Source organism: Vidua chalybeata, chromosome 24, assembly GCF_026979565.1.
Source record: "Vidua chalybeata isolate OUT-0048 chromosome 24, bVidCha1 merged haplotype, whole genome shotgun sequence".
NCBI classification, from domain to species: domain Eukaryota; kingdom Metazoa; phylum Chordata; class Aves; order Passeriformes; family Viduidae; genus Vidua; species Vidua chalybeata.
Window position 1 is genome coordinate 2,265,816 of NC_071553.1, and position 26,376 is coordinate 2,292,191.

The 26,376-nt window shown below is 54.9% G+C and overlaps 1 protein-coding gene and 1 long non-coding RNA gene across 4 annotated transcripts; one reads left to right on the forward strand and one right to left on the reverse strand.

Annotated features, from left to right (window-relative positions):
- Window positions 1-419: 419 nt before the first annotated feature.
- On the reverse strand, window positions 420-15,007 carry LOC128799653 (uncharacterized). The gene is made up of 3 exons (XR_008434787.1): window positions 14,820-15,007; window positions 5,346-5,531; window positions 420-980 (listed from the first exon to the last, which is right to left on the reverse strand). It is a non-coding gene; the product is annotated as an uncharacterized LOC128799653 (long non-coding RNA).
- A 2,488-nt stretch (window positions 15,008-17,495) lies between these two features.
- Window positions 17,496-25,980, forward strand: RBM15 (RNA binding motif protein 15). Of its 3 annotated transcripts, XM_053964200.1 has the most exons (3): window positions 17,496-20,437; window positions 20,755-20,990; window positions 24,788-25,960. In XM_053964200.1, exon 1 carries the CDS (start codon window positions 17,558-17,560, stop codon window positions 20,372-20,374), a length of 2,817 nt encoding a protein of 938 aa, XP_053820175.1. In that variant the 5' UTR covers window positions 17,496-17,557; the 3' UTR covers window positions 20,375-20,437; window positions 20,755-20,990; window positions 24,788-25,960. The 3 variants fall into 3 exon arrangements, 2 of the variants coding, with proteins under 2 accessions (XP_053820175.1, XP_053820176.1); XM_053964201.1 differs by lacking the exon at window positions 20,755-20,990; XR_008434786.1 differs by lacking the exons at window positions 17,496-20,437; window positions 20,755-20,990 and adding an exon at window positions 20,997-21,374 and having other exon boundaries at window positions 24,788-25,980.
- The last annotated feature ends 396 nt before the right edge of the window (window positions 25,981-26,376 follow it).

The window sequence follows — 26,376 nt, forward strand, 5'->3', positions numbered from 1 at the left end:
TCAAGGGTTTTTGTTCCTCAGTACCGCTTTGAAATTGCTGGCAGTGACCAGGCTTGGAGCAACCTGGTCTAGTGGAAAGTAGCCTTGCCCATGGCAGGGGGTTGGAACAAGATGGGCTTTAGGTGCCTTCCTCCAAAACCATTCCAGGATTCCATGATTCTAAACAGAGCCTTGGCCATGCTGCTCCTTCCCCTCCTCATCAGCCCCCAGGCAACACAACGGGGACCCAGCTCCTAGGAAAAGGAATTTAAATGCAGGAGCTCCTTGGGCTGGGATCTCCCAACCCCAAAATGCAGCATGCAGTAGGAATTATCTTATTTTCATGTTCAGCCCCTCTCCCCACTTCCCTCTGAAACTGTATAGATATTACTGGAGCCAGAGAGGCATTTGGGGATAAAACAGGGATGTTTTCCTCTCTCTCGTGTGTAAGAAAGCAGCTGCTGGTGGGTATGGCCGTTGTGCTAAACCAGCTGTGACCAAACGCCAAGCCAGCGGGAGGGAGGTGATGCACGGGGGGGTTCAGCTCTCAAATCTGCACCGCCTGTTTGGGCCATGGTTTATTTGGGTCAGGACCCGCTTTTGTCCCCTCCGATGGACAGCTCTGGGGGCCGAATGGGGCCAAGACACTCTGCAGAGGACTCTGCTGCCGGCTGCGGGGGAGAGCTGTGGGCAGGGAGGGGCGGTGGGCGCTCCCGGCCGCGGGCAGCGTGCGCAGCCCGTGCCCAGGATGCTGCTCGCGGCAGATCGATGCTAATCCCGTTGTCTGTGCTGCAGAGCCGGAACCGCCCCGAGGGCGACGGGCAGGAGCGAGGGGTAAATCGGGATGGCTCCCGAGGCGCTCGAGTGCCTCGTTGCTGCCAGCTGATCCTAAAAGAGGTGCAACAAGGGATCCTCAACTTCCACAGTGGGCATAGAGCTGCTGTTGAGGGAAGGGCTCCTGTCTCTGGTAGTCACGGTTTGTGCCCGTCCTCAAAACCTCACTGGAGGGAGGAAAAAAGAGAATTTTCTTAGTGACTTCCCTCCTTTGTGAGCTCCATCCTTTGTAAGCCCCAACCTTTACTCCTGGCTCCTCTCCCCACATTTCATTGCTGCTTTTCCCCTCCACGTTTTCAGCCTGCAGGATAAAATCATCTCCGGAGCTGCCCTCCCCACCGCCACCACAGCCCTGTCCACCTCAACACCCCACTGCTGCTGCATTTCCATGCGATCACGCTCTTCCCAAGACGCGACAGGAAACATTTTCCGGGTTTCTCCCTCCAGATTTCCCCCGCGGAGGATGCAGGTGGATGGGTTTTGCCTGGCCTGATTGAAATTCGGCTCAGCACACCCTGGCTGGCGATCAGTCCCGCCGGTCACCGCCCCGAGCGGCGGCGAAGCGGCTGCTCCGTGCTGAAACGGCACCGAGCAGCCCCCGAGAGCCCCGGCCGAGCACATCGGGCTGGGAACGAGCGGGATCTGCTGGGCTGGGGGGGGATAATTAGCCTAATGGGGGAGAAAATTGCTGCGAGGGAATGGGAGTCATCCATCCACTCCTGTGCCCGAGGCAGGCTCGTGGACACGGGTGGGAGAGGGGCAGATCGCCAGCCCCGGGTCCTGCCACCGATGCACTTTCTATCCTCGGGCGCATCATTTAACTCCCAGATTCAGCTTTGATAGCCCAAATCAAGGCTGCTGGCGCGCTCTGCCGCTTCCAAAAGGCTGCTTTGGCTTTCCCCTTGGATTCTGCTCATTTTTGTGGCTAGAAGAGCCCATTGTGTTCAGTAACTTCGACTTCCTGCATTAGACAGGCCATAAAATGCTGCGTGGTGCTGAGCCTTATTATTAGCATTTATTACTGCGGAGGGAACAGGCTCGGCGAGCGCAGCTCCATGGGTGGGGAGCTTTTTAAAGCAATCACCTACGGCCATGCAACCTGTTATGAAAGCTCTGCATAACCAGGATGAATTTGTTATGTTGGTAATTAGAAGAAAATCAACCTCTCTTGACAGAGAAGAGCCCGGTGTGTTTGTTCTGGAAATTAGGGGGGTCGGCACGGCTGTTGGAGGTGTTTCCCCACCATGTCAGGGTTGTTTTCCTCGTGCAGGTGGGGATGGTGGAGGTTGGCAGCCCGAGGAGCTATGTTGGCTCCTGTGATGCCTGCCAGGAGCAAGGCTGGCTGGCTGGCTCTCCTTGTGGGCACAGGGGCCGTGCTGGGGTAATTCCTGGGTAGGAAAACACAGTGCTGAACTCTTGATCATACCTTTCCCCATCATCCTCTGCTTTCACACTGTGCCCTGGGGATGGTCTGGGCTCAGAGCTGCTTCCTCTGCCCCTGCTGACCAAGAGAACGCTGATTTTTAGCACTGAAAGCTCTGGTCTGGGCAGGATCTTACGGTGTGAGTGGCTTGAAGGCATAAAATGGGACCCACGAGGCCAAAGGCAGAGTGGGATTTGGTTCTGGGTGGAAGGCAAAAGCCAGGAGAAGCCTTAAAAGAGGGAAGAGCTGGAACAGACTGCCCAGGGAGCTGTGGAGCCTCTCTCTCTGGAGACATTCCAAACCCACCTGGGTGTTCCTGTGTCCAGGTGACTCTGCCTTGGCATGGGGGTTGGACTGGGTGATCTCCAGATCTTCCAAGCCTGACCAACCTTCCCACCCTTCCATAGTCCTGTAAGAGCTGGCAGTGGGATGGGCACAGGGTCGGGGCAGCACAGCTTGGAGGGCAGTGTGGGGAGGGAATCATGGGCACCATGATTGCTGGGATGTTCCCAAGGAGCAGGACAGGAGCAGGACAGGAGCAGGACAGGAGCAGGATGGAATTAGCACAGGAGCCACAGCTTTGGTCTTCATCCTTCTGCTCCCTGTGCCCACCTCCAAGGCTTCTGCCCACCTTGGCCCTTCCCCATGGCTGTCAGCTCTGCCCCTGCACCACTGGGTGACAGTGCCACCACCTCCAACCACACCAGTACGTGTCACCAGTCAACACGACCCCTAAAGTGATGATCTCCAGGACTTCTGTAGACCAAAACTCAGTGCAAAGGGTTTTGGGGGAGGCTGGAATTTTTGCTACACCTGGATATATTTTTCCTCCCTCTTGCATAGTCGTGCCTAGGGAGGAGAAAGGATGACAGGACCTGAGGAGCTTTGAGGTCCTGCAACAGGTCCTGCAGGACCTTCCCTGCTGCTGGAGAAAGGCAGTGCAGGGAGAGGGAGAGGCGGGAGGACAGGCTGAACTCCTGGAGACATTCAGACCAGCTTCTCTCCCTTCTGATTTGGTTTAAATTAAGCCATCTGGTCACATTAAATGGTAAATTATCTCAGCTGCTGCTCCTCTCCCTGTGGAAACAGTGGCCAGAGGGGAGGGGGAATGCTGGAGCGCTGCACCCCTGGCCCAGGCCCTGAGGAAAATGTGGATGCCATGGAGATGGGTGTGATGTCCCCTTTGGTATCCCAAGAGCCAGTCACCTGGGAAAATCACAGCCCTGCTCCACTGGCCTTGGAGGAGGGTTCAGACCTGCTCTCAAATCCATCTAATCAAGTTGAGCGTGGTGTGCCCTTCCCTGTCTGGTGTCCTTGGGAGTCCTTTCCCAGGCAGCAGTGCCAGATCAACTGATGAGAGCTCTCACCACGATGCTGCGGCTTGGAGAAAGGAGGGGAGGCAGTTTTATCAGGATAGAGGGGCTGGAGCAGCCATGGGGAACGACAGCCTGAGGCTGGAGCAGGACTCAGTTTAGCCCAGGGTGGGATTTTGCTTCATTTCTGCCTATTCCCCCTGGTTTTTATCTTCCTGGTTCTCTGGGGATGTCTTCAGCCTGCCCTGGGTGGGCACTCATGGTTATGGGGAGGGACCCTCTTCTCTTTGGGCAGCTCAGAGGCTCACCCAGACCCTGCTTCCCCTCAGCGTGGGCTGCCAGCCCCTGGCTGAGCTTCACTGAATGCCCTCTGCCCTTGCCACGCTGCATGGTCACCTGTGCCAGTCTCATGGAATCCTGGAATGGTTTGGGTTGGAAAGGACCTTAAAGCTCAACCTGTTCCACCCCCTGCCATGGGCAGGGACACCTTCCACTATTGCAGGTTCCTCCAAGCCCCAGCCTGGCCTTGGACACTTCCAGGGATCCAGGGGTAGCCACAGCTTCTCTGGGCACCCTGTGCCAGGGCCTCGCCACCCTCACAGGAAAGAATTCTTTCCCAATATCCCATGTATTCCTGTCCTCTGACAGCTTGAACCATTTTCCTTTGTCCTGTCACTCCAGTTCCTGACGAGGGATCACTCTCCAGCTTCCTTGTAGCCCCTTCAGACCCTGGAAGGAGCTGTGAGGTCTCGACATAACCTTCTCCTCTCCAGGCTGAACATTCCCAGCTCTCTCAGCCTGTGTCACACTTAGCAACACACCCAAGTGCCACCTCTCCATCAGTGCAGCACCTGGTGCTGTGCCAGCACCCCAAACCCAGTCCCCCAAACTCAGCACTCCAAACCCAGCCCCCCAAACTCAGCACTCCAAACCCAGCCCCTCAAACCCATCCACCCAAACCCAGCAGCCCAAACCCAGCCCCCCAAACTCAGCCTCCCAAACCCAGCACCCCAAGCCCAACACCCCAAATCCCACCCTGTACATCCCTGGCAGCGCTGTCCAAACACTCCTGGAGCTCTGGCAGCCTCAGAGCTGTGCCCATTCCCTGGGGAGCCTGGGCAGTGCCCAGCACCTCTGGGGGAAGAACCTTTCCTGATATCCAGCCTGACCCTCCCCTGACACAGCTCCAGCCATTCCCTTGACTCCTGTCCCTGTCACAGGGAGCAGAGACCACAGCTGTCCTTCTGCTGCCCCTTGGGAGGACGTTGAAGACACCAACAAGGTCTTCCCTCATCTCCTTCTCCAGACTGAACAGACCAAGTCCCCTCAGCCCCTCCAGACCCTTCCCCATCCTCATGGCCTCCACTGGATGCCCTCCAGTGGCTTCACATCTTTTTTCTATTGTGCTGCCCAGAAGTGCCCCAGGACTGGAGGTGAGGCTGCCCCTGTGCAGAGCAGAGCAGAGGAGAGGAGGATAATGCCTGGCCAATGATGCTGTAAAGAGTGACCGAGGCCACGTTTCCTCCCTCGGCCTCTGTCCCTCCACACCCCTCTCACACCTGCACTGCTCTGAGCAGGGCAGGAGCTGTGACTTGGCTCTGCCCCAGACCACGTGCCCAGCTCTGGCTTGCAGCAGCTCTGGGTGTCCTGGACCTCCCCCAAGAGCATCTGGAAGCAATCCACCTTCCCAGAGCTCCTGACAGCCGGGCTGGCTGGTCCGAGGGGTCAGTGGGGGCTGTCCCAGTGACTGACCAGGGGTCATATCCAGAGTCCAGGTTATGGCACTTGACACTCACCTGATAAAATATTTTCTGAAGCTGTAGTATCTTCTCTCCATGTCCTGGGTGTCTCCTGGGGTCAGACTCTCCGCCTGAGGTGCATTTTGGGGCATCTGACCCCATCTGTTTGTCAGCCTGAAGCTCATGGATGCTGCTGAGCTCCTGACAGACCAGGATCCTGGATCCATCCCAGAGGGATTTGTGCTGAAATACAGATACAGGAGCTGATGGAGAATCTCCAGAACTGAATGTGCAGCAGGACTTTCAAAGGACTCCAGCTGACAAGTTTTACAGTGAGCCACAGTTTCCCATCCTCTGTTCTTCTGTCCCACCTCCCAGGCAGGATTTGGGGAGATTTTCTCCAACAACAGCAAAATCCTCACAGCAGCTCCAGCCTGCATTTGACTGAGGTGTGAGAAACCACCTCAGTGCCAAATGCTGAGCACACAGGCAAAGCCCAGGCAAAGCCCAGGCAGAGCCCAGGCAGAGCTCAGGGAGGAAGGGGCTGCACCAGCTCACCCAGTTTGGTTTGCTGGGAATGCTCTGTGTGTCACTGGTGGTTACCGTGGTTAGAACCTGATTGTTGGCAGCCTCAACTTTGGGGTCATTTTGCATCAAAAAGGAGCAGCCAGGGTCTCTTAAAGCATTTTGGAGAGATTTGAAGAAAAATAGAAGCTCTGAGTATCTTTAGGCTCTGGGATTTGCTCCTGTACTTGTGCTACTCCACCTGCCTGTGGGACAGTTTGGAGGAGCTTTAATGGAAATCCAGGCTGGATTCTGGTGCATAAATCTCACCAGTGAAACACTGGGGCTGATCATCCAGCAAAGCACAGGTGCAGGTTAAAATCCTGCCTGGGCAGAGGGGCTGGGGCTGGGGAGCTCCCTGGGAGGCAGGGCCTCGTCAGGGATCTATTCCCTCAGAGGGATCCCCATTTTCTGATGTGCTCTTGTCTTCATTTTCTGCCGGATCCTGTCGAGTCAACAATTCACAAGGCTTGGAGATGCCTGAGCAGCCGGGGAAATGCCACAAAAAGGCTGAAAGTGAGTTGCAGGTAAGGAGATTTGGGGGAAGGTAGAGATGGAAAGCCATGGAGAAGAAGCCAGGAGCAAAGGAGCATTCCCCCTTTCCTGCTGGAAGCCCACAGGCAATCCTGCATCTTCCCACTCAGCCAGACAAAATCCCCATGGAAATGCCCAAAGCAAACGGGTCAGCATGAGGGGGAGGCTGCTGTGGTGGGATGAAACTCAGGGCTGGGAATGAATCACCTGTGGAAAGAATGGAAGGGTGAGGGGCAGAGCTGGAAGGGCGGATCACGCCCGCGGGGAAGATGAATGAGCCAATGGCTGCAGATGAATGAAGGCTTCTCAAAGACATCAGCGGGTGGAGATGAAAGGGTTAAACCAACGAACTGGTTTCTCCTCAGCACCAGCCTGGGGTTTTGCACTGGTTTGTGTTTCTCCCCTGGCAGTGTTTCAGTGCACTAACCCATGTGTGCATGCACACACACATTGCTCTTCCCCCGAGGGCTGCCTTGGAAAATAACCTCTTCCATCTGCAGGGCCTTATTAGCTCCAGGAACGGGTGATTTTCCACAGGTGTCAGATGAGAAAATTGAGATGTAAAGCAGAGAAACAGCTTGGCCCAAGGTGGAAAATAAATTGGGTTTGGGGTATGGCTGGACCCACTCTTTTCTCACCGCAGGCTGGAATGTGCCTTTGCCTTTGAGCAGGGGCTGGCCCCAAGCATCAGGACCAGGAGTAGATCTTATCCTGACCATGTAGATTTAATCTAATTTAAGATTACAGAGGTTCTGAAAGCCTTGTTTGGTGCCTGGGCGAGGCTGCAGAGGGGAATATTCCACCCTGGGTGCTCTTGACTGGTGATTAGCAGCACCCTGAAGCCAGAGGGGGGCCGGACCCGCTGTGCTCTGCCCTGGGCCAGCCCTGTTGCTATTCTTGCTCAGCCCTGTCTGCTCTTTTTTGGGCTGTTTTTTGTCCTCAGCCAGTCAGGCACCCCATCTCCCAGACAGGAGAGATGAAAATGAGCTCTCGTCCTCTCTGGAGGAGAAGATCAGGGAGAGACACAGAGAAAAAGTGAGGGAAATTAAGCAGAAATAGCTTCAGGGGTCATTTAAAAATATCCCCATGACTGCCTTAAATATATATTTAGCAAGAATTCATAGTCCATGGCTGAAGGAGCTCCAGGCACCAAATGAGACAGTGTGGTTTTTGATAAAGACCCACAGGATTTATCACAGCTTAGAGGGGAAGAAGGAAGAATGGAGATGGGATGGAGATGAGGGAGATCCCAGGGCAGGAGGAGGCTGCAGGGCTGCTCCCGTGCCTGTGAACTGCCCCCACACTGCACAAAGCCACATGTTGAGCCTTTTGGGTCTCTAAAACAAGATCCTTTTCCACCAGAATCTCCCAGCAGGTGTCCTGCTGCTGGGGTAAGACTGGCACCCAACCTGTGGAGACCCAGTGGGTCCCACCAGCCTGCCTGTGGCAGGTTTGTGGTGACATCACCCTGTCCTTCATGGTTCTCCTTCGGGAGTAACAGTTCCTGGTGCCTCTGCCTGGGTCCTTGTCCCCGTGAAGGCTGGGAGCACATGAGGAGGTGCTGGACTGAGCCCAGCCCTTCTGGAAGTGAACTGCTGATGGACCATCTAGAGGGATGGAAAAACATGGAATTAAATCCATAATGCAATATCCATGAGGAGACACAAGTGGCAGGTATGGTCCCATGGGATGAAGAGCATGGAGCCACCACAGGAATGAAGCTTGGTGGGTGTGAATCACCAGGGCGGCCCAGAGTGACACTGTGCTCTTTGTATCAGTTGGGATTGAGATCCCAAAGCATTTCCCAGCTTCCAGGTCTCTGGAAATGAGAAGATTCCCTTGTTCCTTGGATCATCCTGGGCTAAAACCCCCCTGGAGAGCAGCCCTCAGCGCCCAGGTCTGCCCAGGAGCTGTTCCACCAGCCAGCACCATGAATTATTCACAGCTCCTCCATAGGGTGGAGGATCCCCTTACACCTGGAGAAGGGTCTCCTTGAGCAGCACAGCCTTGCCCAGAGCTGTCGTCTTGGAAACACAAGATCTTGAGGGAATTGAACTCACACATTTCTTCCTCAGGTCCAGCGCTGCTCCAACGGCAAAGTCAGGCGAGGTTTTGACTTTGGGGCCCCGAATGAAGGTTGGTGGGTGTCTCCTTACAGACCTACAGGCCTTATTGATTGTCTCCTGCCTGAGTTCCCTCCCCATCCAGGCTGGAACTGTTCCCCTCGAGATGATAAATGGAGCTGCCAGCCTCTGACTTATTTTAATTGCCATTTTTCCCTTCTCCTGGTGATATAAAGACATGATGAATCCATGCTGGAGCACCTGAGGCAGGATGTGCTGGGGGTTTGGTGGGGGCATCACCCACCCCTGCATATGGAAAAATGGCTCCCTGAACCCCCCCAGTGTGGGGAAACTGAGGCACTGGAGCTGGTTAGGGGGAGGTGGGAAACTGTCTGCAGGTGAATGGGATGAGAAACCAGTTTTGGGCTGCCTGTGCATTGCGGGGGATGGGAAGGGAAGATAACTAGGAAAAATCCTGGAGTTTTGTGGTGAGCACGTGTCCTCAGAGCAGAGGGATCCCAGGCACCTTCTCTGGGCTCTCACCTGTGTCCTGGGGTGAAATATCTCAGCACACCACCTTTTGCACTTGGGAAGGTGTTGGAGAGAAAGCAAAGTGTCAGGAGGATTTGGTCTGTTCTCCTCCAGGGCTGCAGGCAAGGCCCTGAAGGGACAGGGACAAGGACAGGGACAGGGGAGGACGTGCTGGTTAGCATGGCGTGCTCCACTCCCCCGTGGCTGGAGCCTGTCACAGGGAAGAGCTGCCAGACGTGACACCCTGAAGACAAAGGGAGATGGGGATGATCCTTAGAGGTGTGGAAGAGAGGTGTGAGGTGCTTGGAGCTGGCTGGCACATGGAGCTGTCTCCTGAGGCCATCTCCTTTGTCCCTCTGTGTGAGTGCCGGGCGCTCCGCAGGCTCCTGCCCAGCGCCTTCCTTCCCGGCTGCTTGTGCAAATGGTTGCAAAATGTCTTTTGCCGCAGGCTGTGTCCTTGTTCCTCCCCGCTGGGACACAGGGAAGGGCGCAGGTCTCGCTGCTGGTCTCGCTGTCTGGCTCCTCAGAGCATCCTTAGCGCTGCCTCTCCCTCCCAGAGCAAGTGCCACTTGTCCTGCAAACACGTCACACGCAGCGGTGACGTTATAGCTCAGATCAGGGCTGGGGGTGGGGAGGGTCTCCCCCATTTTCCCTCCCTCTCCCTATCCAAGGAGAATCCTTTGCCAAAGGCAGCCAAGAGCCCTGGCTGGGATGGAGTCTGTGGTGTTTGGGTCGTTTTGGGCACTTACGGTTATGTGATGTGCCCCCTCCAGGGCTGCCACCTGTTTGGTGTCTGCCCAGCAAGCCCCAGCTCGTCCGTCATTCCTGGCCGTGTCACCGTGTGGTGACATGGAAGTGGCTCCAGAGGAGGCTCCAGTGTTTAAAGGCGCCTGCCTGCCAGGATCGCTGCGGGAGCACAGATGGGCCGAGTCCTTCTGGGGCCTGCTGCTCCTCCTGAGCACGGGGAGGAACTGAGGCACGGCGTGGCGATGGACCAGGTCCCTGCCTCTCGGTGGAAGTCTCTGTGAGGGAGCAGGATGTAAATTTGGGCTCCTCTGAGCACAGGTAACGCTTGGAAGGCAAAGGCAGCAGCTTGCAGGGGGCAGATGGACCGGAGACAGAGCAGAGCCAAAGCACCTGAAGCCCGTGGATGTGTGCAGCTTCCCAGGGCTCCGCTTGGCTTCCTCGGGCTGCATCCCTGCAGGAGGAGCCGCAGGGCCCGGCCACGAGGGATCGGGGCAGGGCACCCAAAATCAGGTATCTCCATCCTGTACAGACATCACCGTCCTGAGTGGGGCCATTCTCAGCAAGTCCCTGGGAGGGAAATGGGACCAAGAGCACGGGGGATCCCTGGGTGCCCAAAGCTCTGGAATTCTGGGTTCATGTCCGTGCACTAGGTCTCCTCAGGACACAGGCTTTAGAGAAGGATGTGGCCCTGCAATGCAATCCCTGATCCTGCCTTAATTCTCCCTGTACTTTGGGGGTTTATTCTTCCCTCTCCATTAATCTCTGAATATTAGGTGGAAAGCGAACAATTACCGTGCTAATGGCTCCATAAATTCCTTCATTACTTATTAAACTCGAGCCCTCCCCACGCAGCGGAGGAAAAGAGACGAAATGGAGAAGAAAAGGGAGCGGAGGAGGGTGAGGAGCCAGGGTAGAGGGTCTCGGGCTGGGCTGCGGTGGCTGGGCCGGATCAGACGCGACAATTCACGGGCCGTCGTTGCCCTCTGCCGGCAGAGGGACGGGCAGGGGCTGCCTGCCCTGCTCTTCCCTGCTCTTCCCTGCTCTTCCCTGCTCTTCCCTGCTCTGCCCTCCCTGCTCTGCGGGCAGAGCCCCGGCATGCTCGGGGCCACGAGTCTGGGGAGCCGCGGGGTGTCGGGGGCTGCTGGTGCTGAGGATGCTCCGCAGAAGTCGCTGCTTGGGGACCCAAAGCCCTCGGGAACGATGCTGAGCAGAGCTCATGGCAACACGAACTTGGCTTTAGCAGAGGTTTAACCCGGCAGCGGCACGGGCAAGGGTGAGGAATCCTGAGCTGTCTCCATCCCATCCCGCCGGGCAGCGAGAACCGGGCAGCGCTTTCCCGGCTGCGGGGAGAAATCTGCTCCCTCCCGTCTTTCCTCGAGGTGCCGCCTCGCTGCTCGCTGCCAAACCATCCCGCAGCGTGGATGTTCTCCAGTTTCTTTTCTGCTGGCCACGGCGAGGTCCGGGCCATTGCGGGGATCGCAGCCACCATTCCAGGGGAAGCTGTGCCTCGGTTCCAGGTCGGAGAGCGTGGCAGCTCCGCTCCCGGGAGGGCTCTTGTGGCCTCGCCTAAGTGGAGCTAATGGATTTCCATGTCTCCAACAGCCAGCTGGGATACGAGCACATCTCGGCAGCTCGGCTGAATGCAAAGCTGCAAACAGGCAAATGCCTCCCCAGCAGAGGTGCTCGCGAGCCCGCCTGGATCTGTGGGATCGGAGAGGGAGCTCTGGGATCCATCCAAGGAACCCACTGCATCTCCTCCCCCATCAGGCCCACCTGCTCCTCTGCGATCTGCTCCAGCTGGGTTTGGAAAGGAAAACACACAGTTAAACCCCAAGATTATGTTTTTTGGGGGTTGGTTTTTTGGTTTTTGGGTTTTTTTTTTTTTTTTGTTTTGTTTTTGGTTTTTTTTTCCTTCACCAGGAAATGGCCAATTTCTGTGGTTCTGCGACACCCAAGTATCCTGCGGGATGAGCCCAGCTCTGCAGAGGGACCTGGATGCCCAAGTCCCAGGGACACCAGCTGTAATTAGATGTTTAGATCTAGGCCAGGGGCTCAAGGGCCATCTGGCACCTGAATTATTCATACACTTTTATCTAAGCACAGGCAGAGCAGAGCACAGAGCTCCTTCTCCAGCCTGGGCCCAGGGGAAGATTCCTGCTTGTGCCAGATCGTTTTTCATTGCCTGACAAACGTGATCCTCTCCAGAGCTCCTTCCCAGTGCTGCGATGCCTTTTCCCAGCACCAAACCTGCTCCAAAACACACCAGCGCTGCCAAACAGAGATCCATGCAGATCCACAGAGATCCACATCACCAGCAGCTGATGCGGAGGTGGAAAAATCCAGGAGGAGAAGTCTCCCCTTGGAAGGAGCAGTTCAGGAGGAGTGAAATCAGATAAAATGTCTATCAGGAGGGCCCCGTTCCTGTGGTGATGTGGCCCAGTGCTCCCCCCCAAGGTGTCTTTTACCCTGTGACTCATCTGCTGAGGAATTTTAATCCCTGTCTTTCTCTCCCAATCCCAGGCACCATTGGGAAGAGGAGAGGACCTTGGAGACAGAAGTCTCCATCATTTGTTGTTAACGTGATGCATTTCTTCTTCAGCCATGGATGGAGCTGTGCCAGGTTTTACCAGATGTAACTAAAAAATTTCAGATGAAGCTGAAATATGGCACATTATGGTTTTCTGTGCACTTTTCTCTCACCTCATTGAGAGATTCCTCAGCTCCTCTGAGCAACCTGGGCTAGTGGCACCTGGCACAAGCACCCCCCTCCCCACGGCAGGGGGTGGAAGGAGATGAGCTTTAAGGTCCCCCCAACCCAAACCAGTCTGTGGTTCCATAATCCTATAGACACAATCGGAGATGCAGCAAGGAGCTGGAGGGGGAGGATCTCTGCATGGGATGTGGGGGCATCTGATCCAGACTGCAGTGATGCTTTCTTCTTGTACATTGGGATATTCTGCTCCCTAAAATATGCTGCCTGCTGCGTCTCATTCCTCAGTCAACTCCAACCTGGCCTCCAAAACCCTTTCTAGCAGCTCTGGAAGGGAGGTATTGCTGTCAAACAGTACCACCTTGACAGAATAACAACTTTTCCAGAGGGAAACCATAATGCCTGAGCTTTATCCTTCAGCTGTGTCTCTGTGGGAAGCAGCTGGATCCAGCCAGGAGCAGCAGCTGGGACAAGCCCTGTGACAGATCCACAGATCGGCCGCGGCTCCTCCCGCACACATCTTTGTGTCACTTCATCTGATCACATCCACCCAACTGCATCTGTGTCCCTCAGCTTCCCCACGATGATCCACACACACCGAGCTCCTGAGCCACCACAGGTCTGGCTCTGCTGGGTTCAGGTTGTTCCACAGAAGAATCTCAGTTTCAGAAGCTCGGGGTATGTTCCAAACACAATTCCTGTCACTCCAAGGTCTGTACTTAAATATCATGGAGCATCCAGTTCTGCTGCCCCCAACATTAGAAGGATGTTGGGAGCTGTTGGAGGAGTCCAGAGCAGGCCATGAAGTTGTTGAAAGAACTGGAGCATATCCACCATGGAGACAGGCTGGGAGAGCTGGGAATGCTCAGCCTGGAGAAGAGAAGGATGCGGGGAGACCTCAGAGCCACTTCCAGAGACTAAAGGGACTCCAGGAGAGCTGGAGAGGGACTTGGGACAAGGGACTGGTAGGACAGGATAAGAGGGAATGGCTTCCCACTGCCACAGGGCAGGGTTAGGTGGGATATTGGGAAGGAATTGTTCCCTGTGAGGGTGGGCAGGCCATGGCACAGGGTGCCCAGAGCAGCTGTGGCTGCTCCATCCCTGGCAGTGTCCAAGGCCAGGTCGGACAGGGCTTGGAGCAAGTGGTAGTGGTAGGTGTCCTTGCCCATGGCAGGATGTGGCAGTGGATGGGGCTTGAAGGTCTTTTCCAAACCAGTCTGGGATCCTGTGATTCAACATCCACTTGCAGCCAGTTGCTAGTGGGCTTCCCCAGGCCTCAGGACTGGGGCTGGTCCTGTTTAGTCTCTTTATCCACTATCTGGATAAGGGGGTCAAGGACACCCTTTTCAGTGCACAGACAACACCAAGTTGAGTGGATCTGTGGATCTCCTGGAGGGCAAGAAGGTTCTGCAGAGAGATCTGAACAGGTTGGATCCATGGGCTGAGTGTCAACAAGGCCAAGTGCTGGGTTCTGCCCTTGGATCACAGCAGCCCCTTGGAACACTCCAGGCCAGGGGCAGAGTGGCTGGAAAGCTGGAAAAGAACCTGGGGGTGCTGGTGACAGCTGCTGGACACGAGCCCAGGTGTGCCCAGGGGAGCAACAAGGCTGAAGGCACCTGCCTTGGATCAGGAGCAGTGTGTCCAGCAGGCCCAGGGCAGTGATTGTCCCTCTGTTCTTGGCACTGCTGAGGCCTCACCTCCAGCCCTGGGGTCAGTTTTGGTTTCTCGTGACAAGAAGGACATTGAGGGGCTGGAGCATGTCCAGGGAAGGGAACAGGGCTGGGGAAGGGGCTGCAGCACCAGGAGGGGCTGAGGGAGCTGGGAAAGGGCTCAGCCTGGAGCAAAGGAGGCTCAGGGGGGCCTTGTGGCTCTGCACAACTCCTGACAGGAGAGGACAGCCGGGGGGGTCGGGCTCTGCTCCCAGGGAACAGGGACAGGAGGAGAGGGAACAGCCTCAGGCTGGGGTCAGGCTGGACATCAGCAGGAATTTCTCCATGGAAAGGGTGAGCAGGGGCTGCCCAGGGAGGTTTGGAGTGCCCATCCCTGGAGGTGTCCAAGGAACGCCTGGATGTGGCACTCAGTGCTCTGGGCTGGGGACAAGGTGGGGATTGGGCACAGCTTGGACTCGATGGTCTTGGAAGGCTTTTCCAACCTTGACTGATTTCACAATCAGCCATTTACCCACCACTGAAACCCTCCCAGGACTTCAGGAGCCTCTGTCCCCAGAAGATGACAGGGCAGGGACAGCCACAGACTAACGGCCTCTGCTAAAACAATCCCATTCCATCATCCCTGTGCTGGATTAACTCCTGGGAGCCATCAGATTTCCGTGGGGTGACACAGAGATACGAGGGCACTGCACGCAGTGAGGGAACATCGTACCTCCTGCTCTCCTGACTTCCAGCCACTTGGGCTGGGATTGTCAAACATGCTCCAGAGGAGCTGGAGCATCACAGTTTTCCATGGAGTCCTTCCCACTCCAGAGCAGCTCCAGAGAATTCCTGCTCAGGAGCTGCTGGACTCCGATGTGTTTAGACGGCAGACAACAAGAATGATGGGATAATTCTCCAGTTAGCCCTGAGGAATGAAAATAGCAATTAGGAGGGAGAAATTGGGGGTTGGGAGGATCACACTGGGGTTTGGTGGGGTGAAATTGGACTTTAGAAGGTGAAACTAAGAGTTTGGAGAATGAAATTGGGGGGTGGGGTAAAACTGGGATTTGGTGGGGTGAAATTGGAGTTTAGAAGGTGAAACTAAGTTTGGAGAGTGAAATTGGGGGTTGGGGGGGTTAAACTGGGGTTTGGTGGGGTGAAATTGAGGTTTAGAAGGTGAAACTAAGAGTTTGGAGAGTGAAATTGAGGTTTGGAGGGTGAAACTGGGGGTTTGTGGAATGGTATTACAGTTTGGAGGGTGAAATTGGGGTTTGAGAGGATAAAGCTGTGGTTTGGTGGGGTGAAATTGATATTTGGAAGTGAAATTGCAGTTGTGGGGGTGAAATTGGAGTTTGGAGGGTGAAAATAGGGTTTGATGGGATCAAATTGGAATATGCTGGGGTGAAATTAGGGTTTGTTGGCACAAAATTAATGTTTAGGGGATGAAAATAGGGGTTTAGGATTAATAACAGGATCTGGTGGGGTGAAATTCGTGCTTGGGGTAAGAAATCAGGATTTGGGATGTGGGAATTAGGGTTTGGGAGAATGAAATGTAGGTTTGGTGGGTGAAATTAGGTTACAGGGGATGAAATTAGGATTTAGGGGTGAAATGAGTATGAAATTGGGGTTTGAAGGATGGAATGGGGGGGTTATACTGGGGTTTGGAGAAATTATATTGGGGTTGGGGTGTGAAATCGGAGCTTAGTCAGGACAATTAAAGCTTGGGGGATGAATTTCAGGTTTGGGTGGAGAAGTGAAGGTTTAGAGGGGCTGACACGAAGGTTTGGAGTGTGAAATTGGGGGTTGGAGGAATCCAGCTCGGTTGTGAAATTGGAGGGCTGAGGGTGAAATTTGTTTGGCTGCTGAAATTATGGTTTTATTGGGGAAAATTGGTGTTTAGGGGGATGATTTATATGATTGTAGGATGCAGGGGCAGCAGTTCCAGCACGGTTGAGGGACCCAGCCCTGCTCCAGCTTTCTCCTCACATTTCCCACAGGCAGAGCAGGAGAAAGAGCAGGAAGCTCCCAGGGCCCCAGGTGGCATCGGGATCCTCACAAAACACAGGGATTATGGAGGGAACCTCACAAAACACAGGGATTATGGAGGGACCCTCACAAAACACAGGGATTATGGAGGGACCCTCACAAAACACAGCGATTAGAGGCGCTCCACAGGAGCTGGGATTCCCTGACTCCGAGGCCTCCTCACCTCACACCTAACCCAAACCTCTTCCTCATCTCCGAGACCCTCCGAGCTCCAACTCCCCAAGGAAACATGGGACTGCTGGTGAGAGCAGGAATGTGTCAGGATAACCACTGTGATGTGAAGCTTTGAATGGGAAATATCTCAAGCGGTTTGCTGTCCCGGAGCAAGGAGTTCCCGTGCTCCCAGACAGTCCCTGCAGCTACGCAGGGCTCCACACCCGGCAGAGCAGCGCGGGCCCGGCCGCAGCCGCCGGGAGCGCTTCCCTGCATTCCCTCATGCGGACACGCACAAGGAAACGGAGAGGGTGAGACAGGCACTGAATGCAGCCGAGCTCCTCCTCTCGCCCCGCGGTGGGCTCAGCCCAGCCTGGTGGGTGCACTGGCGGGCTGAGAGCAGGCATAGGGAGCACTGGCGCACCTCCTCTCCTCACCACCGCCAAACGCGCTCTGAGCCCTCAGCCGCCGCCGCACCGCGAGCTCCGCCGGGGACCGCCCCCCTCCCCGCGGCGACCAATCGGAGCCAGAACAAGCCTGATTGATTTTTGTGCTAGCCAATCAGCACTCTGCCTGCATGCACCCAATCAGACGCCTGGGGACGTTTTCTCGCCCAATGATAAACAAGGAACGGAGTTTGGGGGCAGGGCGCGATCCTTCGTGAGCGGCGTATGGATCAGCCAATCAGATCAGTGCGATGTGTTGACTAGTGACCAATGAGGAAATGGAGTGGGGACAGAGAAACTCGCGAGATTTTGAGAGGTACGATGGGAACCCACCTCTAAGCGAGAGAGCCAATGGCAAAGGGCGGGGCGGGGCCGCAGAGCGATTATTGTAACTGGCAGGGAGGAGAGCCAATCAGAAGGCGGAGCTAAGTTCGGCCCATCGTTCAATGGGCAGCGAAAATCCTCCCGTGGTTGAACAGCCACGATTGACAGGTACGATCGTCCAATGAGATCGCCGCGCCCTTTCTAACTGCCCAATGAGCGAGCGGGGCTGGGAGGCGCGCGACGGCGGCAATTCCCGCCCCCCCCGCGGGAGCACGGGGCTGGCTGGCAGACCGACAGCGCAGCGGGCCAATGGGAACGCGCAGCGCCAGGAGGTGGGCGGAGCACACCCGCAGCGGCAGCCAATGGGCGAGGGCACCGCCCTGGGCAGCCAATGGGCGCGGGGGGGGCGGCGCGCGCTGCCGGCGCGGCTCCCAAGATGGCGGCGGGTGCGTGAGCGGGGCGGTCGGGGAGGCCCGGCGGGAGCGCGGCCGCCGCCGCCATGAAGGGCAAGGAGCGCTCGCCCGCCAAGGCCAAGCGCTCCCGGGGCGGCGAGGACTCGGCGTCCTCCTCCTCCTCCTCGCGCGGCAGCAAGAAGCCGAGCGGCTCGTCCGGCGGAGGCTCCAACGGCGGGAAAGCGGCGGCGGCGTCCGGCGAGAGCAACAGCGGGAGCGGCCGGCGCGGCGCCCACGCGGACAAGGGCGGCCGCGCCGGCAGCCGCGAGTACGAGACCGGTTCGGCGGCGGCCGCGGGCGGCGGGGGCCGGCACGGCTACAGCGGTAAATCCGCGGAGGCGTCGCGAAGCAGCAGCAGCCGCGGCGGTGAATCGCGAGCGGCCGCCGCCGCCTCCTCCTCCTCCTCCTCGTCGGAGCCGGGCGGCGGCGAGTACAAGACGCTGAAGATCAGCGAGCTGGGCTCGGCGCTGAGCGACGAGGCGGTGGAGGACGGGCTTTTCCACGAGTTCAAGCGCTTCGGCGACGTGAGCGTCAAGATCAGCCGGCTCCCGCCCGGCGCCGGCTCCGCCGACGAGCGCGTGGCCTTCGTCAACTTCCGCCGGCCCGAGGACGCGCGCGCCGCCAAGCACGCCCGCGGCCGCCTCGTGCTCTACGACCGCCCGCTGAAGATCGAGGCCGTCTATGTCGGCGGAGGCAGCGGCCGCCGGCGCAGCAGCCGCTCCCCGGCGCTGCTGGACAAGGAGTCTCCCTACGGCGCGGCGGCGGTCGGGGCGGTGGCGGCCGCCGTGCGGCACCCGCCGGCCGGGGCCGCGCAGCGGGCGCTGTCCCCCGCGGGCAGCGGCGGAGCTTTGGGGTACCGGGACTACCGGCTGCAGCAGCTCGCCCTGGGCCGGCTCCCGCCGCCGCCGCTGCCGAGGGAGCTGGAGAGGGAGCGGGACTATGGCGGCTTCTACGAGGCGCGGGTGCGGCCGGCCTACGGGCTGGAGCGCGTGGCCGGCGTGGCGGCGGCCGGGGGATTCCGTGGAGGAGGAGGAGGAGGTGCCGGAGCGGCCGCTGAGGAGGAGATCAGCCCTGAGGATGACCAGAGAGCCAACCGCACGCTGTTCCTGGGCAACCTGGACATCACCGTGAGCGAGTCGGACTTGCGGCGAGCGTTCGACCGTTTTGGGGTCATCACTGAGGTGGACATCAAGAGGCCGGGGCGTGGGCAGACCAGCACCTATGGGTTTCTTAAGTTTGAGAATCTGGACATGGCGCACCGGGCCAAGTTGGCCATGTCAGGGAAGGTGCTGCTGCGCAACCCCATCAAGATCGGGTACGGGAAAGCCACCCCGACCACCCGGCTCTGGGTGGGAGGCCTGGGGCCCTGGGTGCCCCTGGCCGCCCTGGCCAGGGAGTTTGATCGGTTTGGCACCATCCGCACGATCGATTACCGCAAAGGGGATTCCTGGGCCTATATCCAGTACGAGAGCCTGGACGCGGCGCAGGCAGCCTGCACCCACATGCGGGGGTTCCCCCTGGGGGGGCCGGATCGCCGGCTCCGCGTAGACTTTGCCGACACGGAGCATCGGTACCAGCAGCCCTACCTGCAGCCCCTGCCCTTGCCGCCCCCGGCTCATTACGAGCTTGTGGCGGAGGCGGCTGCTTTTGGGGCTCACCGGGGAGCCCCCCCCGACCCTCTCCGGGGGGCCCGGGACAGGACGCCACCGTTGCTCTATAGAGACCGTGACAGAGACCTTTATCCTGAGACAGAGTGGGTGCCCCCGCCGCCCCCTGTGCGGGACCGGAGTAATCGGGCAGCTGCCTATGACCCACTGGAAAGCCTGGAGCGCCGCCGGGATGGGTGGTCCTTGGAGCGGGACCGCGGGGAGAGGGAGCTGGGCAGTAGCAGTAGGGATCAGCCTAGGAAACGGAGACTGGCGGAGGATGGAGGCCGGCACTTGGACCGTTCCCCTGACAGCGAGCGCTCCTCTTCCTCCCGAAAGCGCCACTGCTTGGCCACAACCTCTCCCCCGGACCGCAGCCCCGAGCTGCTCGGAGGCCGGGAGCGTTACAGTAGTGACCCTGAGCGCTCATCCCGCTTGCTCCTCTTGGAGCGACCTTCCCCCGTCCGGGAGTCCCGTCGGGGCAGCCTGGAGCGGGGGCAGAACGAAAAGCGCGACCGCAAGAATTCCGCAGAGCGGGAGCGCAAGCATCGCGCCGCCGCTGCCGCCCAGGAGTGCAAAAGTCCGGCCAAAAAGGACGAGCGGGCGGCGGAGGGAGGTGGCGGAGGCTCCCGGCTCAAACCTCCTCCCCAGAAACAGCAGCAGGATGGAGCAGCGCAGGCCGGGGCAGCGCCCAAACTGTGCCTGGCTTGGCAGGGGATGCTCCTGCTGAAGAACAGCAACTTCCCGTCCAACATGCACCTGCTCCAGGGGGACCTCGGAGTCGCCAGCAGCCTCCTCGTGGAGGGAGCGACTGGGGGGAAAGTGGCTCAGCTCAAGATCACCCAACGTCTCCGTCTGGACCAGCCCAAGTTGGACGAGGTCAACCGGCGCATCAAGGTGGCGGGTCCCAATGGATACGCCATCCTTCTGGCCGTGCCCGGCGCCTCAGACAACCGCTCCGCAGCCGGAGCTGCCGAGGCCGCCACCACCTCCACGCAGAGGCCGCTCAGGAATCTGGTGTCCTACCTAAAGCAAAAGCAGGCTGCTGGGGTGATCAGCCTCCCTGTGGGGGGGAACAAAGACAAGGAGAACAGCGGGGTCCTGCACGCCTTTCCGCCCTGCGACTTCTCCCAGCAGTTCCTGGACTCCACGGCCAAGGCGTTGGCCAAATCAGAGGACGACTATCTGGTCATGATCATTGTCCGTGGGGCATCCTAAGGCCCTCGTGTTCTGTTCCCAACCCTGCCTACTCCTCCATGCAGCCCCTCCAGCGTGTGCCAGGTGCTATGGGATACAGCCTTAGCCAGCCCTGTCGTTATTTTAAATAGATCTTTGTTTGTAGGTGACTTTCCCGGGCCGATTTTCTGTTACTACATTTTTCTATAAAGATAGAAGCCAGAGAGGTTGGTTAGGAGTAGCGTGAATAGGATATTTTGAGAATTCCCTATCAGTGGGGACAGCAGGGAGGCTCAGCCTGCTTTGATTTACAGAAAATAGAAAAATAATAAAAACTGGGGTGGGGAGGGAGGGGGGGAAAGAAAAACTCCTGTCTTCTTAATTTAGATTCATGTCCTTTTTTCATTTCATGTATTTTAAAGCAAGTCCCAAGAGCTCGTCCTCGAGAGAGCTCCAAACCGAACAGACCAGATTTAAAGCACTCAGTGGAGATGGAAATCCATACTTTAATAACAGACTGGTGTCACCTCCTCTTTTGAGTCCTTGAAATTCCGTGTGGGCCTCAGGCCAGCGGCCCTTGGGCCCGTGGGATCCCTTCCCTCGGGAGCCGCAGTGGTTTCCCCGTTGAGTCGCGTGGCTCAAGGTCGACGTTTTTCAGGTGAGCAGCAGCTGCTCTCGGGTACACAGCAGAATACTGAATTCCTTTTTGGAAAGGGATTCCTTTTTCATCCAGCCCCCCCAGGTGCATGCACTGAAACTGGGATTTTTAACAGGTGCATTTCCCTGATTTCCTGGTGTATCCCATATGTGCACTTTGGGTTTGTAGCAGTGACTAGGTTTGGTCAAGAGCTGAGGACTTTGTTGCAAACCACGAATGTCTTGTGCTCACTCTGGTGTGCAGGAAACAAGGAGGTGCTTTAAGGAGAACTCGAGTTATATTGTGGGGTTTTGGTTTTACTGCCTTTTTTTTTTTGTTGTTTTGTTTTATTTTCCAAGAGTTGCAGGTTCAGTGGGGTTTGGTTCCACAATGCAAACTGAGCAAGTAAGTGCTTCTCTCCAGAGATGCTTTTCATTCTGTGATAATTTAATTACATTAAAGTTCTCATTAACGTTTTACCTCTTTGTTAATAGCAAGGAACTGCTGTCTGCTAGGGACTTTTCAGGTACAGTGTGCACTGGGCATTACATGAGGTTTATCATGGGCACCTGGAGTAAAGTGGTTTTAGCATCCTGGAGAAATATTAAAAAATACTCCGAGATACTGAGGTTTGAGCTCTTGTTCTTGTGATTCAAGGATGAAACAGTTTGCAGGTTGTTTGTTTTTTTTTTTTCAAAGAACAAAAGTTAATTTTTTCTTATATTTCCCCAATCATTGGGCACTTTTCTCCAGCTGTCTCAGCCACCTTTGGTAATTCAGGCATTTAGGAGGGGAGAAGGGATCTCAATCCCTGATGTGTTCTAATTCCATGATACTCTGTATAACAACCAAAAGGATGGTGCAGCAGCTTCTAAACTGAGGTGTAAATCTCATTGTATCTCTTTACAGGCCCTAAAATTGTAATCTTGCACTTAAACCCAGAATGTAATCTTGCACTTAGCCATGTTTTCAGGGATTTGGGCAACGGAGAAGCGACGCTGCCTCGCTCAGTCCATGCTCCAATAGATTCCTTGGATAATTGTTACAGGCATGAGTTGATTTCTCTTGCAACTTGCATGGCAAAAATCAAATTCAAAGTGTGGAATAGGATGCAAATAGGAGATGAAGGCGGAAATGTCTTGAATGTATTTTTTGGGTGTAACTGAACTTGCTTGAGTTTCTGTCACAAAAATAGGAATTTTTATTACTGCACCACTTGACAGAGAGGGCTGTGATTTAAGAGGGCTTTGATTCCTCTCTCTGCCCAGAATGAGTGGACCCAGCATCCCAAACATTGTGGTGAACTGAGAATTCCAATGTGGCAGCATCTCTTAAACACAGATTTTGTTTTTTATAGCTACTTTTCTTTCTGAATGAAAAGGTGAAAGCCTCATTTAATGCTCTTAAATTTGAGAGTAAAATCCAGGATTTCTGGGTTGCCCTTCAATGTGAATGTAAGAGATGGCAGAATTCAGCTGTTCAGCTTACTATTAACAACGAGAATTTTTGGGAATCACACCAGAAATGCAAATCACTGTGTTTAAGAAGATACGGCGTGTTTACCACTTATTGCAAAGAATGTTTTAATTGGAGCAGGTGCCTGTTGTGTGTCAGTAGGTGATCAATGCTGCAAGTGCTGCTTGCATTCAGAGGGAGTTTTCTGGGAGATTTCTGTCATCTGACAGAAATCACTTGTAAGATTTTTCTAGGAAAGAGACTTAAACAGCTGGGAATTTAAATCTGCCCAAAACTGGGGGGGAAAAAGCACTAAATTTGTGTTGGACACTGAGAGCAGCATTTGTTCCACTGATCCGCAGAGGCACCTGCTAAAAACCCATAAAACTTGGGGTCAACATAGCTTGTCAAAGCCAGCTTGGTTTGGGAAGCCTTTTGGGAAGAGCATGTTAGGTGCACTTCCATTTTCCCTTGGGAAATCACCCTAGAATTTTCTTGGTTCCACCTGCCACTGGCTGTGAAATTGTGCTGTGCTGTGCTGGAGGGCAAGAAGGAACAGGCGAGGCCGTGTTTGACTCCAGGTTTTCTGGTTCCTTATTTAATGGAGCACCTGCTTCTTTGAATCTGATTTATTTGTGGTTGCTGCTCTGTTTTGTAAGCAAGGATTTTAACACCCTTTGAGGGTTCTTGTGGCAAAACTTGGAAAGCTTTTTTTTTTGCCGGCACTGAATTCCCGTGCTGCCATCCCGGCCGGTGCGGCTGGGCAGGCTGTGCTTTCCTCCTTGGTCTGAGGTGTTCCCCATTGGAGTAACTGTCCACTGAAGTTGGCTTAGCCAGGCCTCAAGGTTTAGAAGCCTGTGGGTGATACCACTGTGTGTAGAGCAAACCAGATGTAGCAGTTGTTGGCTCTCTCCTCGTGTCTGGCATTACATTGCTGTGGCGAGAGCTCAGTATTCTCTCCCGACCTTGTGTGCAGCTGATGTTCTTCTATTTCATTAGTGTGTTGAATTAGCCTGGAAAAAGGATGTCCTTTTCCTGAATCATTTCATCCTTGTGCTTTATGCTTTGGGGAAAGAACCTCAAATGACTCGTAGTTTTGTTTGAGATTTTAGTTTGTTGTTTATTTCTTTCAATTGGAAACTTTGCGCAACTTCCTTGGCCCCCGGCCAGTGGCTTTGTTTGCCACGGGAACACCGAGGTTATCCTCAATCCAGAGGTTTTAGGGGCACAAATACCAACACATCCTTGTCAGCCTCCCAGAGAGAAAAGGGCATTATTGCCAAGCAGAGAAACTTTGCCTTCTCTCTCTTTTGTTTCCTACAAGGATGTTAAAGATGGAATATTTTGGTGACAACTTTCTTGGCCTCTATGGAGAGCCAAGTTTTATGAAGAATGAGTTTTAATTTCTTGTGTGGGTTTGGGAACCCTCTGGTTGATGGTAACTGAGGTGAAAGGCCTGAGGTATTAATGGGGAGGAGGAATGAATCAAAATTGTGAAGACAAGTTCAAAAACTCTGAGGACTCAGGGAAAAATGCCTTGGAAAATGGTAGTTCCTGGCTCTAAGCAAAACAGTGTTGAGGGCAGCGCTCCTGGGGAGTGCTGTGTGCCCAGAGGGGAAGAAATGGTTGCCGTGTGGCTCTAGAGCTTTTGGGGTTCTTTCCCCTTTGTCTCTCTGTTTATTTCTTTATAGCACTGAAGGACAGATATTCCAATGATTGATAGACTGAACGATGAGGTGATTTTTGTATCAGGCTTAAAGCAGACCGGGTGGTGCAGAGAATGGTTCATTGAATATTCATCTTCCCGCAGTTCCGATTGTGTGAAAACGATGGCAAGGAGATATGACTTGAATAGTAACAATTTTAAATTATATTGGGCGTGTCTTTGATTTGACCTTTTAATATTGGCATTGTCTGCTGTTAGAACTGCGCAGCAGAACGAGAGCAAAAGAGCTGTGTAACACTACATTTCATGGTTTTGTTGATAAGTTGCCTTCAGGAAATACCCAGTGAGAAAAGTCAACCGAATTAGCAAGAATTAGGTTGGTTTTTCTCCTGGTTAATGATTTTGATGTGCCCCAGCAAATGTTACTGCAAGTTGAGTAATCATCAGTACTGTAAGCCTAGTTTTATCCTGGTCCAGAAAGAAGCCCTGCACTACTTGTTTTGCATCTATCCCTAGAAGGCAACTTCATTCCGAGGTTTCATGCCCATGGGTGGTATTGGTGCTTTTTGAAGTCCAAGTAGAATATTCAGAAAGGCCTCGTAGCTCTTTATGTTCATCTGTATAATGTAGGGAGGGGAAAAACCCAAATCTGGTGTACACATTTGTATTGAAATAACGTTTTTTTTCCTCCTGCAAGCAAATCTGGTGGACTGCTGAAGACAACCGCATGGGATACCAAGCTCTAATGGACCTTTGGGAAGAGAAGCTGTGGCTTATGTGGAATTTACATGGGCCTCCTGGTGGAAGAAAGCTTATCTGTTTAGTATTTGTGCATTTTACTAAAATGGCAGCTTTAAAAAAAAAAAAAAGTTGTGTATCTGCTATTGTGATGCCAATGCCCGTGTTTTAAGTGGAAAAAAAAAATGACCTCTTTGCTTTGTGCTGTGTACACAAGATTGCTGGAAAAGTAAAGGAATACCCTTTTTATGGCTCACACAGCTTAAAAGTAGCTGTCACTCAAACATGCGCTCACAGTTGAGCTGATTTTGTTTCATTCTAAATAAATTGTTTCTTTTGAGGAAAATGGTTTTTCTGCCTGGAAGTGAATTGACGACAAACGTTTGGCCCCTGTGTTGGCAGCGGAGGGGTTCCTGCTGCTGCTGCCCAATTGAGCTGATAGTTGTGGGTCTTGAGCAAGAAGCAGGGAGAGCACCGACACTTTTGCGTTGATCGACCTGTGGTACCAGTCAGAAGAATTGTATCTGATGGCCTTGCTGTGGCCCCCGTGTTTGCAGTGAAAAAGGGGTCACTTGCTGCGTTTCTCCTCAGCGGGACGGGGCAGCGGTGCTGCTGCTGGCATGCAAGAAGCAGGGAAGCACCACCCTGCGCCTCGGAACGGTGGCCAAGTCTGGGGCTTCGCTGGTTGGAAGAGCCGGAGTTCCTGAATTTTAAGTTTCTGATTTATTTTGTTCACCCAACATGTTTGCCTTTAGTTTTGATTCTTGGTTTTTTTTTTTTTTAATTTTGAAGAAAAAAAGTTTTGAAATTGCTTTGAATCTTGCACGTAAAACCTTTGCACCAAAATTGCCAAAAGAAAAAGAGAAATGAGTCCTTAAAAGTGTTTAAATGCTGTTAATAAAGCCTTTCCTGCCGTACGCGAGGCGCTCCTCCATCTCCAGGGGCTTTTCAGCAGTTGTGGGTTTAGTGCTGAATGGATGAAGAGTTCCTGAGAGCTGGAGGCGGTAATTTAAACCTTTGCGTGGTGTCTCAGTGCCTTATTTTGACCGGTTTTGAAGCCATTGGTTCCACACGCCTCGGATGTGCATGTGCCCTGCTCGCGTCCCGGCCCCGCCGCGCGCTCCGTGCAGTCGCTCCCGGTGTAGTGCAGACGGGGAGAGGAACAGCCGGAGGCGGCCCGAAAAACGTTGTGTGCTGTAGTTCTCCTGTCCCGGGGGCTCCTGAGCTTTGGAAAGCTGTTCCCGTGCAGGAGCACAACTCCGTGTTTGCTGCAGGAGACTTCGGGGCGCGCCTGAGGACCGCGGCCGTCGAGAGGAAGCTGCCACTGCTGCGTCGTCGGCTTCAGGAGCTCCCGTGCTGTGCTCGTGGTAGAATTCCTGTGACGTGCCATGAAGACACCTTGAACGCTTGCCCTGTTTGCCTTGACATACTTTTAACTTCCATGGATAACCCCCTGCAGCCGGGCAGGATCTTTGCTAGGCTGCAGATGCCTCTCAGCCGACGGATGCTGTGGTTGTGCTCTGCAAGGTCTCTGTTCCCGGGGCAAAG